This window comes from Apteryx rowi, unplaced genomic scaffold, assembly GCF_003343035.1.
Source record: "Apteryx rowi isolate R43461 unplaced genomic scaffold, aptRow1 scaffold_91, whole genome shotgun sequence".
Lineage (NCBI taxonomy): Eukaryota > Metazoa > Chordata > Aves > Apterygiformes > Apterygidae > Apteryx > Apteryx rowi.
In genome coordinates, this window is record NW_020451216.1 from 501,070 (window position 1) to 514,600 (window position 13,531).

A 13,531-nucleotide genomic window follows, 5' to 3' on the forward strand; every position below is an offset into this window, starting at 1 on the left:
TGACTCATCTGCACTGCAGCCAGCTCTGGTCCCCCAGCTGGCCTGGGGACCTGATTCCCCGGGGACTGAACTGGCCACGTGCCAGGAGCTAAAATGTTACAAGAGAAACCTGCTGCGATGATGAATAATATAGGAAGGCCTCCCTCAAAAGTAAACCTGCTCCACCAAGATGTGCTGCACTGGAAACTATTATCTRTTACAATTCCATGGAAATAAATACTTGGATACTACTTTGGAGTAAATAGAGATGAGAACTTAATGGTCCTTAAGTGCTTTTCATATTCAAAGCATCCCAAAGTGCTTTCCGGTAATTAAGGCTGAATAGCTGTCAGGAGACAATGAAGCCCATTGTATTCATACTTCCAAATACCCATCATTTTTGCCTGCAAGTAAGTGAGCAAGGGAACAGTTGGGTGAAATAGTCATACAAATTTGACTAGAGATTTGGGGGCTACATCTGATAAAGGATAACAGCCCCAGAGAAGGATTTGGACAGGAAGGAGATGTTCATAACCAAAACATCTCTGCATTTGTAGCATGATTGAGGGTCCCTGTCCGAGTGTACCTCTGTGTGACCTAACAGCTCCCCAGACCGCTGGAGGAGGGGGAGGGATTCTGTTGCATTTTGAGCTGGTTGAGATGCTCGAGGGTACCTGAGACAGCCCCATGGGGCTAGCAGAGATTACATGGGACCTCAGGAGACTTGCACCCCTTTGAAGCAGCAGTGGGATGGGGTGGGATATCCTCAAGTGTACCAAATGGCACTAGACACCTGTGTTTGATCCCTGCATCTCCAGAGCTATTTCACAACACTCGACAGTGTTACCTCCCCCAAAGAGCTCAATGGGTACATAGCCAGTTCTGCACCTCACAGGAGCACCCTACACCTGGTGGTACCAGGCCCAGGAGATGGTCTTCTGTAGCTATGATTGTCTCCTTTTTCTGCTCCACATAAGGACATGGGGAGCACAGGCTTTCCAAAATCTAGTTGGATCCCTGTTTTAGCTCCATCCTCACCACCCAGCTTTGGAGAAAAGGGTGAGAACACTGTACGTGAACATTATATTACTGTGCCCAGCAGTGTTGTCCCAATACTATTGGATATGATATCGCTGTGACACCTTCACACAGTAAAACTGGAGGGGAACCTGAGTGGCATTTTCCATAGACTTCCTGAGGTGTGCTCATGGGATTACAGCTTTGCCTGTTAATGCTGAGCAACAAGACTCTTTGATACTGAGGTAAGTCAAGCATAGAAGAAGAACATGCACTTTGTATGCATGCTGCCAGGCACATTATCAAAGAGTTCCTCTTATCCTATGCAATAAATCACAGCTGAGCAGCACAAGCTGTTCCTGTCATAGAAACCCGGAAAGAAAAGCTCCTCTTTGTACTGGTGACTTGATAATGACCCTGAATTAGAGCTTTATGTCTCCTAACACCTGATTCTCTGCTACTGATGGTACAACGTGACATTTCTCCTCCTAGCTGTTCCAGGGACAGGTTCAGGTCTCACTCACATGGAGGTAGGGTTTATAGGAGCAACTTCTAGCCCATCTTTCAGAGCAGCTTGTGATAACTGTTTTCCAGCACCCACTGGCCAGGGCTGCTGCTTGGAGAACAGTGGCAGTCGTGCAGCTGTGGGAGGCTTGGCATGGGTAATCGTTCCTTCATGCTCATGACAGCTCTCGTAGGAAGATGGTTTTAGAATTCTAAGTGCTCTGGGTGCACTGGTCAGACCCCCAGCTCTGACCTTCTGCATGCTCATTTGTTTCTCATGTAGGTCTCTCTGCAGGTGACCTAGACAGGCCTGGGAAGCACCCATCTGTCAGGCTTTGGATAATCTCAGCAGGGGCAGGCAGCAGTCCTATCCGCTGTGACAGGATACAAGAGGGAGCCCTGACACAGCGTAGAGGAAGACTACCTGCTTTCTTACTGCCTGGACTGCATAACACAGGCTGCTACTGTCACTCTTTCTGCCCTCCTACTGATGGAGGGTACAAAATGCATTTGCAATAAAGCCTTCCCTTACTGGAAATCCTGGGATTGTAAGAGGTCTTTTCTTGCCAAAGGCAAAAAGAAAGATAGCTATTGTGCTAGGCTTTTTTCTGCAGTTTTGGCCAGCACCTGAACAGCAACGGTGTGGGAGACCAGGTCAGACATCTGCTGATTTGGGTGGACTGACCTCAACTTCTCAATGCACGGTTCAGTCTCCATTGCAGGGAGAGCCCTTCACAGGGGTCATGTCAGGGAGCAGGCAGGCAGGCTGGAACCACGGCACAGCTGTGATATTTTGGGCTGTGTCTTTTTTAGCCACTTAAGTGCTGCCAGGGAACATCTCTGGGCACTGGAAGTTGGTCATCTGTAGGGCTAAATTGCTAACGTGGTCCCTGGAGCGTTTTTAGCCCAGCCAACAGCACCTTCCAAGGCAGTTCCCGAGCCTGCTTAGCACAGGCCAGAGACCTTTCCAGCAGGCAGTCTGCATGAAGCCAGCCTGTTTTGCAGGCTGAGCAAGTTTGAATGTGTGGATGCAGACTGCTCTGTGCAAGCTGGCCACAGTGCCAGAGAATGAGCCTGGCTTCATCAGTTTATCACAGTACATACATAACATATCTCCAAAACTGCAGTCCAGAAAACCCCTTCTAAGGCCATCTAAGATTGGTGACATCTGAGCTCCATGCTGCAGGTAAGCACATCTCCACAGCACCGTGTGCATGGCCCATTTAAGGTATAGCCCTATCCTCAGTGTTTCCTGTGACTTCCCGAGCGAGGCTGATGAGAGTTTTGGACCCCATGTGAAATCCCCAGATCTCCCCATGGCCCATTCACAGAGCAGTTAGACCTCACTCCAGGCATCAGGCACCTCAAAAAACAGGCACTTTTCAGCATATGAGTAATTTTTGGAATTGATCTCATTCTCAGAAGCCTTTGATCTCTGTCTTTTTAATTTATTTTGAAATTCAAAGCAAAATGTTTAAATATCATCAGTCCAAGGATCTCAGATGTCAGTGTGCTTATATCACTTGCCTCCTAAGTGAGCTTTTAAGAGATATTACTCCATCACTGAGTGATTCAAACAAATCTAGACTCTTTTGGGAGAACTTAAATATGTGAACATGATACTGCAGCAGAATCACACATGCTACCTTAAAAGGAGCAAGAACTATTCAGTAATATTAAAAGTCAGGAAAGTTGAGATGTGTTCCTTCTTCCTTGCCAGAAGAGAAGTTGCTAAACTACTGGGTATATATGACRCATTGTCAAGTGTAGTCCAATATAGTAAAGAGCTAAAAATAAAGCTGGTACTCTAGGCCTCTTAYAAGCCTTGTAGAAAGTCTCTGCTGGTTTCATTTTCGTTTGCGCTTGCTGCAGTAAGCAGGATTTATCTGTTTGCGAATCAGACCTCTTGATAATGGTATCTAAAAGCAGCTCCCATTTGCTTATCTGTCTGTCTGAAGGCAAACATAAAGTACAGAGTGCAAGGCTGTATACCTGCCATTTCATCATTTCCAGCCCACAAAACTTTCAGAGYTGGCGAGAGCCGCAGTGCGTATTTCCCTGGTTTGCCGATGCCCTCTAGCGGCGTTTGACACGCAGACAGGTGCACTCGCAGGCACAGAGAGGATTTCGTAAAAATCCTGTCATGCCCTTGGGGTGTGCATTTTAAGACAGGTGGAAGCACAGAGACATGAACGGATTGAAGTGAAAAAGAGCTAAATTAAAACCCTTCAATCTTAAATACTTAATCTCCTATACAGCAGAAGGGGGAGAGGGAAGGTTGTGGGATTCCCCGTATACTCCTAGAAGATGGTATCATAGTTCACCAATAGGCAAATATTACATTATTGTGCAAGTACAAAAAGAAAAGCRCCCTCCAGAAATGCCATCTCCTATGCATTTAGTCTTAGGAAAAAAATAAAAAAAAATCCTACACAGCATGAATTTAAGAATAATTTTAAAAGATTGTGCTTTTGACTGCTTCAGTTACCCGATACAGCTGACGCAACAGAGGCCCTTTGTATGCCTGCACCTGGCCTTATGGCCACACAGGTAGGAATTAGCCCCTGTATGTGCAGCACTATAATAAAGCTTTTGATTAGGAATAAAAAGAAAAACAAGTTCTGCAAGCAGAACATCTGCTGGCTGCCATGTAGACTGATGTTAGCGTCACCACTCATTTCTTCCTATCTACCTGCAAACATACAGCCAACCTTCTTTACCGCTTATGGGTTATCACTAAGGAACCTCTCTGGGAGAAAACCTGTCATGGTCATTTTACGCAGTGTGTGTYTGTAGGTGGTGTCAGAATGACAGCCCTGAAGAGCTGTGCTCACCACCTGCTCAGGCACGTGGGGACTCTGCAGCCCAGCCCCAGGGAAAGGACGTGTTCATCGGCCTCTCTGCAGAAAAATGACCTCCAGCGCTGGATGTGTGAGACCTGCAACGTACCTAGGGCACATCCAAAGCCACACACAGCTACCGTCACAAGAAAGACCCCAGAGAAGCATGGAGGACTCAGTAGTTGGCATCCCTTGGCCTTGTGCCACTGTGAGGCATCATGGGCAGGCAGACCTGAGTCTTGGGACCTGAAGGCTGGGCAGGCTGCTTGTACACACACATCTCGGTACTTCTCAGTTGCTGGTAATGAGGGTGTGAGTGTGGGTGAACTTGGTTTTAAGACAAAATCACTCTCCTCAGTTATAAGGTCTCACATTGAGCTTTGTTGCATTGTTGGCACAATGTTGCAACATTTCCTACAGTGTACAAAAGATACCAAAACATGTTTTCCTGCTGTGGCTGGCATGTTAGGTGCTGGATCTCCTGCTCAGCATAGACATGGCTTCCCCAGCTCACCCAGTACTTAACCTCTCTGCAGGCAGAAGGCTCACAGGGACCACATTTGCTGAAAACTAGACTAAGGCTGAATTCAGTTCAATTTAACTCACAAGGATAACACTGGATTCTCCTTTCCTGTTGACTGGATCTGAACTGGTGCCTAAGGAGTCTCCTGATCCCAGGCCAGGCAGAAACATCCTGTGCTGCATCTACCTTGTACTTGACTCCAACTCAGCAAAGGGAAATACTCCATGCTGCTGGTATTTTGAGTTAATCTCTATTAAAACACAGTAACAGGAGGTTGAAGCCACTGGTTGAAGTCACCAATACTTTATTATAATTTTAGTCAAACCTTGCTATTAATAACCCCAAAAGTTGTAGAAAGGATGAGAGGAGACTTATTTAACAGACATACTTTGTTCTAACTCTTCTTCTTGTGTTTATGCACAAGTTGATCCTTCTCTAGTAGCCGCCGTTACTCATCATAGTCTAGAAAACAAGAGGTGAATTCAGTACAGAACCAGAATAACTCATGTCTCCATCTTGCACCAGTGCTCTGAAGAAGGGTCTGTTCTCAGCTGGGCCAGGGCACTGCTCCACTTACTGTTCCCACCTGGAAATGTTCATGGACCACAGCACTTCAGCCGCACCTGCCCTGCAGGTCAGGGGAAGCCAGACACCAGTAGCATGCAGCTGACTCCAGTAGCTACGGACTAGCAAGGGGCTCTCCCACATCAGGGATTCTCAACAGAGTTGATCCAGCAGTTGCTGCTGGGCAGACTGACACCCTGCAAGCAAGCAGGGATGACAGTATGACTGCAACTTGCATTTCCCGTTTGCAGCCTGAAAACCACAGGACATTATCTCAGTTACTCAAAGGCAGACCAGGGACCACTTTGAAGTTTTCCTCCTGATGAGTAAATAACTTTGAATTGTGCTATTGAAATGTATTCCCTTCCAACTGTTTCTGTCGGCCACTGAAGCGCGAAGGCTGCTTTTCATGCTTTAAAAGTCAGTCCCACTGTATCCATTTGCAGGAGGTGAAGACACACTGTCAGGGCAGCTATCTTATGGATTAGATGGCTCCCTCTCTCTTCCTTGCTGTGATTTAGAACGCCTCTCCTCAAATTTCTTTCGACGGCCGCTCAGTAGGCAGCATGTGTTACAGCAGCAGTCACACAAAAGCGCTACCCTGCGCCTAGGAAACAGCTGCTGCTTGTGCCAGGCTCTGCTTCTGGGAGCAAAGACCTCTTTGGTCTTTCCCAAATGTGAGGCCAAGATTGCATAGTGCCACACTGTAGGACTTGCATTTGTAGATACGTTTTATATTTGGCACATCTCCCATTCAGGCCACATCATACACAGGACAGATAATTCCTTCAGTGTTTTCCTGTAGTATTTTTTGTCTGGGTGAATGAAAATGATCATTTTTTGGACACAGAGCCCAACTTCTGCCTGTCTTGAATTTTTATGTGGTCTCCAGCAGAGCATTTCAGTTCTAAGGCAAAAACTCCTTACAATTGTTTGAATGCACCAAAAGTAACATCACATATCCTGATTTTAGGCCTCCCCAGATCTCCTAGTTCAGTTCCTAATGCTTTCATAAGCAAACGGATCCAATTTCTTGCTAGTGGCACGCCTTAGCTCATGGGAAATAACCAGGTTACCTTCAGTGCACCAGTGTGTAAGGAACTTACATTGTAGATCCAGTCTGCATAAGCCGACACACGTGTGAAGACTGTAGGCTTCCTATAAGTGTTACAGTAGGGAACTATCCCAAAACTGACAATCCCGTGGACTTGCCAGCGACCATCTTCGTAACAGCTCAGAGGGCCTCCAGAATCTCCCTGCATCAGAGGAAGGAGAGTAACATATTAAGCCAAATTATCTGAGCAATTTAGGAATGACTGGACAGATTAGGGAGCACTGATTAGTTAATAGCTGTTCAGAACATGAGCCTAAATTTGTGCTGTGTATTTTGCAAAGGGCTGACTGTTCCCCAGCAACATGGGAGTAGAGACTGAACAGCACCTCACAAAATATTGCAAAGAGCAGATCCACTATGTAGTATCTCAACCTACATGCACATACATGCACATTCGCACACATACATACAAATACTGACCCCAGAAGGGGCTGTAACTGTAATTTTCCCACCACTATCACCACTGGAAATATAGTGACTTCAAGCAACTACTTCAGGGCACATTGCATCACATGACAGTTCTTCCCATGAAGATCTACCTGTACAGCATCTCTCACAAAAATTCAGTGCGCTCTCCAGCTATAAGGAACCAAGTGGGAGGGAAACGCTGATCCCCTTGCACTTAGCAAACAAGTACATTCCAAGGGTCTCAGGAAGTAGAGCCAGCAGAGAGCAAGCAACATGAGTTAAAATACATGTGAAGATAAAGGTTCTTGCTGTGGCTTATAATCCAGTTAGCAACTAGGTTCTGTCATAATACAGTGAAAAATATAGTAAACATTTATGTATTTATAACTATAGATTTATACTATATACCATAATATAATATGTATTATTTCTRTATGTTTATATATTGTATTCACATACTTAAAACAAATATGTTATATGTTTGTTGCTTATATTTAAGCATGGCTGCTCAGTTAACTACACAGAAAGAGCAGCTAGTGAGGAGCAAAAAGCTGAAGAGCAGGGCTAAAGTGCAGGGGCGAACGTCTCCTTCTGCTGGCTGCCCTGCCTCGTTGGTGGAAAATGGCAGTAACACTGAAAGAGCGGCAGGACTTCCTACAGCCTCATCCTTTGAATGAGGGCAGAGGAGATGATTGCCAAAGTCTCAACCATGAGGTCCCCAGAATCTGATCGATGGAACATGATGCTGGAAGAAAGGGCAAATCTTCCTCCCAAAATCAGTGGGACGAGATACTGAGATCTTGGAGAGTTCTTCTCTGCTGGCTCCTTTGTGGGGGGATGAAGGAATCTGGAGCAGTCTGATTTAGATTATATTTAGACAAAAGCAGTGAAAGGGCCAGAATCTGCACATGAAGGCTACTGTAGGATGAACAAATGGCAAAACCAGTTCCCAGCTGAAGGCACAGCAAGGTCAAACAGGAAAGAAAGAGGGAGAGAGAAAGGCTTAAAAATCCTCTAATAGTAACGGATCTTATGCTGCATCTGGATGTCACACCATTCCCGCCTGCACAGATCATAGTAACTTTTGCCTCACTTCCCCACCAGTCTGGCTGAGAACAGATTGCATGGTCGACTACGGGCAGCATCACTTCTTGCAGTGTGGCAGGGGCATGGCCATCGACTAGCAGAGAAAGAATGATATTTTATTTTTTAAAATACCTTACCTGCATGGCTGGTCCCACTAAAATCAGGAGGGCCACTGGCTGGGTAAAGCACTGTTTACTGTGACCACACCAAGACAGGGGCCATTCTTATGTGTACAATGAAATCTTAACAGGAAGAGGTTTCCCTGGCAGAGGTGCCAAGACAGTTTGTGGCCAGATTTCTAGCAGTCAGTCTTTGCATTTCATAAAGTGTTTGCTCATATCAACAGACTTCACATGCAAAAGGTTGTATTTTGTCTGGGATCTTGCTCCTTCTTTCTAGAATAAGGAACACTGCTTTCCCCCCACCCTCCACATACTTACCACTATCCAGCCCCCATCCAGTAATATAACAGGGATAGTTATTAGGCAAAATATCTCCTTCAGATGGAAGCAATCCTATAGCAACAAATCCATTGTCATAGGCAGAAGAAGAGAGGTGCAGCAAGGCAATGTCATTGCTGGAATAGGATACAGGTAAAAAAGTGTTTACTGAAAATCCTGGATTAAGCATAAATCAAATCTGACATGCTCACTCCCATTTCCTCACTTRCACGGGTATTTAGCCAATGGTTCTACCCACACCTCTTTTTACCAAATACTGCAGCCTTGGGAAGAAGTGGGAGGGTTTAAATGGAAGTTCCTACCCTTTTGGTGGCATCCAAACTCTTGAGTGAGTTTCAGGGGATCCTGGATGGACAGACATGCCTCTGAGGGGGGATTTAAGATAGTCTCTTGGCATTTGCCTGTTAGTTTCCCCTCATTAGATGCAAACTGACTGGTGTGACTTCTCGCAAGCCCCTGAATTTACTCTATGTTCTGGATCCCACTATGAGGCCTTTCCTGGTCTCTGTTCTGGGAAAGGCCAAGTGCCCCGAAGTTAGACAAAAGAGCAATGAGGTTATCCATGTAGACACTGTGTAACACCTCTAAGGGAGGAGGACATTCAGGAAATCGCTACTGCGTTATCTTCTACCGCTTCTCACAAATCCATTCCTGACTTCATTGAGAACTGGACTGAATATACACATAGCAGTAGAATTGGGTGCTAAGTACCACTCAGCCCTATGACAATAATCAAAACAATTTACCCATTTGCAATATAAGAGGGATTCCAGCCATCGTGAATGAAGACTCTATCCACATCAATATAATACTCAGTGCCATCAACCTCAAAAAGATTGTGTTCACCCAGAGTCACTCGATATGTTGCTCCTAATGGCCTAAAAATGAACAACAAAATAATTAATGTAAAGACCAGTCCCCATTTGTAGTTTTGCACTATAATTCCTGCACCACTGAGGTCTTCCACCAATATAATCATTTCTAAAGCATCTTCCACCAGAGAATTTTCTATGAGCTTCAACTTAATGATCTCATGAATTAGGAAACTACTGTTTGCAGTTTGCTGGCGAAGAAACTGAAGGTGCAATATCAGCTAACTACACTGCTCAGATCATTCTTAAACAAGAATGTTCATCTTGCATCTCTACATATGTCTAAAACAGTGTGAAGGATGAGCTGCTTACACTTCATTGTAAGTACGTTCAGTAAAGGCGTAAGCAATTAAAAATGAGTGTTTGCTTATTGGTGTTACATGTATTGTTTATGAGGTGTGTATTAGACATGCTGCAGAGCAAACTATAGAACACGGCCTATGATCATCAATCAGTTTGATTTTCACTTCCAGAAAATCCACAATTAAACATAAAATCATGGTTGAAGTTAACAGAGTTTTCCAGTTCCCTAGATTAAGTGCGTGGTAAGTTGGGAGATGTCCAGCTGTGCAAGAAATGGGCACACCTGGAGAGCTGTGAGGGTGAGAATGGTCCAGCACCCATCTGCAGAGAGAATGAGGAACAGAACAAGAATTTCAACTTTTTATTCTACTCACATGCTGAGGCAATGGGCTGCAGTCATGACCTAGTTACTGGTGATAAGGGTTCCACCACAGATGTGATTATAATATCCAGGGTAATTTGCATAGGCAATCTGAAGTGATACCTGTATCAAATGACAAAATATTTTACACTCAAGCCATGCTTCTTCAGAAATTGTGTGTGTTACTTTGGTCAGTGGACTAGCTCTCTTAAAAGAAGGAGCTGTTAAATAGCTTCCTTATAAGAAGACTGAAAAAGAGACAATGTAGCTTGAAACAACCGTACACAGTATTCTCTGTCCAGTCATCTACTGGCTTTCTCCAAACTGAGGTGGCAAGGAATATGGTAGCCTTCAAGGACTTACATAAATGAAGAAACAATTTTTTTTTCAGTCCAAGTGCATGGGACATTACAACTTTTCCTGCACTTTTCCGATACCACTGAAGATTATTGGTGGCACCCGAGTATGAAAAAAGTTAGCCATCTCTGTACATATTTTAAATAAAAAAGACATATCTTTTTATGCATAAGCAGTGCATATCCCTATTTTCTTTTGCAAAGGTTTATCCACACTACCTCAGAAGATATTTTTTCAGCAGTGTTCATCATCTTCTATAGTAGCTAGGTTTGCTCTTTGCTGTATTAAGATTCCTGTAGGTAATTTAAGTATGCCCACAAAGGGTTATGAATTGGCTTAACAAAACTGATTTCAAAACAGTGGAACATTTTTGTGTAGTCGAGGCCAGGCATGCCACACTCTTTTACTGCAAGTAAACCTGCTCACTGGTTAATTGGAAAGGAAGGTTATTAAAGTAGAGATTTGCTTTGAAAATTACTTTATAAAATTGTCATTAGGAGTATTCACTCCCTTTGCTTTCTGTTAGCTTGCATGTTAAATTGCTTGGTTAATAATTATTTCTTCTGTGATCTCTGGGATTAATTCAAGCCAGAATCAGAAAATGAAGCAGGCATTCTTCTGGTTTACAAATCCCAGTGGATGCACCTGGTTAGAAAAAAGAACCTAACTCTTAACTCATGTTAGTTAATACATGTCTGTGCTAAGTTCTCACAGCAAGCTGAGGTTTTAACACACATTGGCTGGAGAAGGCAAATTAGAGAAGTGAGAGCTTTCCCTCCTCCATCTAGCACATGTAAAACTACAGTTTACCTTGTGTGGACTAGGATTTTCACCTGTACTTGGTGCTGAGTGGTAAAAACACATTTTCCAAGTACAGACAAAGTATAAGAGAAAACAGAAGTGCTGAAACTCAGTCATCCACTCTGCGGACAGGACAGAAATCCAGAATAAAATCTGCTCATGATTCCATGGCAGCAGATTGTTAATAGAGCTAGCAGAATTTAAACCATACATTCTTTTCCCTACCCCACAGCCCCTCCGCCCCCCAAGCAAACAAAAAGAGGAACAAACAAATCAAGAAGTGGCACAAGTGTATTTCTGGAGTTAGCAGGAATGACCTCTGTGACAAATAAGAGCTATTAGGAAGGTACCATTTTAAATGTAACTGTTGCATTGGTAACAATCATTCATTAACAAAAAAATCTGCCATCAGAAACTGCACCCCAGTCCAAGCAAAGCTGCATTTTATTGTTTACTGTTAGGTGGCACGGGCCACCTGTTTTTGTAAATTTTCAGCGCTGAAACCACCTCAGGTAAAGTTACTTGAGCGAGAGGATGCTGTTCATTTGTGAATGTTGGCTTCAGTTTCTTATTCATGTCCTGGGCTGACATGAAACTTTAGATGAAGCGGTAACTTCACATTGACTGGACACAGAGCAAATTCAGCTATATCAAACATTCCAACTTTTTAAATTTGCTGTCATTTTCTCACTGCTTTTTTCTAAGTATAAAACTTAAAACCAGCATTACCTGCCATTTCCAGCTGTTTGGCTGAGCCTCGTGGCCTCCAATTACTCGCCCCAGCAGCACATCTTTGAGAAGGGCATAGCCTGGGGGACTTCCAGAAATTGCCCCTAACCACAAAGAAAAACGAATGCAGTTTGTCATGTGGATTCCTAATGAATGTCAGTCATCTGAGGTTTACTGTCAGTGACAGATCTGTGCTGCATGAGACAGCTAGCTAAGCAGGATCAACAATTTTCCTTGTGAGAGAAGAAGTGTTGGTTAAACATGCTGACCCCAAGAGTTCTCATCTGTTTTTCTGATAATTTTTTCCAGGTCAAAATGGAGACTGTAAAAATTGGAGGGATATCACTGCACTGTGTAATCCTCTTTCAACTGCACCTCTCTAAAACACACAAGTAGGTAAACATGAACCAAAGAAAACAGCCATTTTGTAACGTCTCTGTAGCACATTGTGAAACCGTGATTGCTCTCCGTACTGGTGGCTGTCTTTATTCAACTTTATTCAACTATAAACAGATGTCAAGACTTCCTCATATAAAGTTAAATTTACTTCTATTTCCAGTGGTCCCTACAATCCTACTGTGGTTGACAACAGAGGTAGTGCATGTTCCTATTAGCCTAAATCCCCTCTTTCAGAGTGTAGGTTTCCCTTGACTGAGAGAACTACCAGATCTTTCCCATGGAGATCTTGTTCACTGAAGAGAACGCCAAAAAACCTTTTCAGTCATAAAAATTGTTTCACCATTAGGTTTTTTGCTGGCATACTAATGCTGTTCTGAGGCCTGTTTTTTCATACGCCTAACCAACAGAAAGATGCCAGGTTGTTCAGTGTTTAAGCATAGAGCAAGGCAATGACTGAAGCATGGTTTCTTGCAGCACAGCAGCACACTAATACTCTTCCCACCTTCTTAAAAATCCTTTGCCAGACAACATTCATATGAAAGGCAAAACCTAAATTCTGTTTTCCTTCTTCTCCTCTTAGCTCTTGCAGATGATTTATGCTGAAGTACGTACTGTAGATGCATCATCTGATTTTCTCACTGAAAACATGTCTGTGTGCCGAGAAGTATTTCTTGTACAGGACATGTACAGACAGATTTGGAAGAGACCGTTATCCATCCCATCTCAACTAAAAAGATGCTTAGAAGCAAAGTACAATTGACAATTGTGGAGAAAAAACAGATATGCTCTAATCTCCACCACTTATTCAGAGGTTGAGAGGTTCACCCTTTCCCAGCTCAAATACTCTAATTACAACTTACCCAGGCAACTGAGAAGGATGAGGTATTGAAGCATTTTTAACAAAATGGTAGAATTTTTCCACAGAGATCATTTTTATACTAACACATCTGATAAGAAGCTCTAAATTTGTTATTAAAATAATGTATCTATGTTTAGAACTCAGTAAATTGATCAGAAATGTTCTACACATGGGAAAAACGGGGGTGTAGTAACCTGTTAAAGGTACAATCCAAGGTTGCATAAACACCTCCACACTGCATAGTTCCCACAGTACCCTGAAGCAGAGAAAAAAAGATAAATCTGGAGTACWGACAGATCAAGTTAAAAACAAAGCAATATAAGCCCAGGCTCAACAAGCCAAACCTTCAGACTA

At 43.6% G+C, this 13,531-nt stretch overlaps 1 protein-coding gene across 1 annotated transcript; it reads right to left on the reverse strand.

Moving 5' to 3' along the window:
* Nucleotides 1–5,298: 5,298 nt before the first annotated feature.
* Nucleotides 5,299–13,249, reverse strand: LOC112978271 (chymotrypsin-like elastase family member 1). Its single transcript, XM_026091578.1, has 6 exons — nt 13,179–13,249; nt 9,243–9,374; nt 8,476–8,612; nt 8,038–8,129; nt 6,534–6,683; nt 5,299–5,325 (listed from the first exon to the last, which is right to left on the reverse strand). Exons 1-6 carry the CDS (start codon nt 13,247–13,249, stop codon nt 5,299–5,301), a joined length of 609 nt encoding a protein of 202 aa, XP_025947363.1.
* Nucleotides 13,250–13,531: the final 282 nt, after the last annotated feature.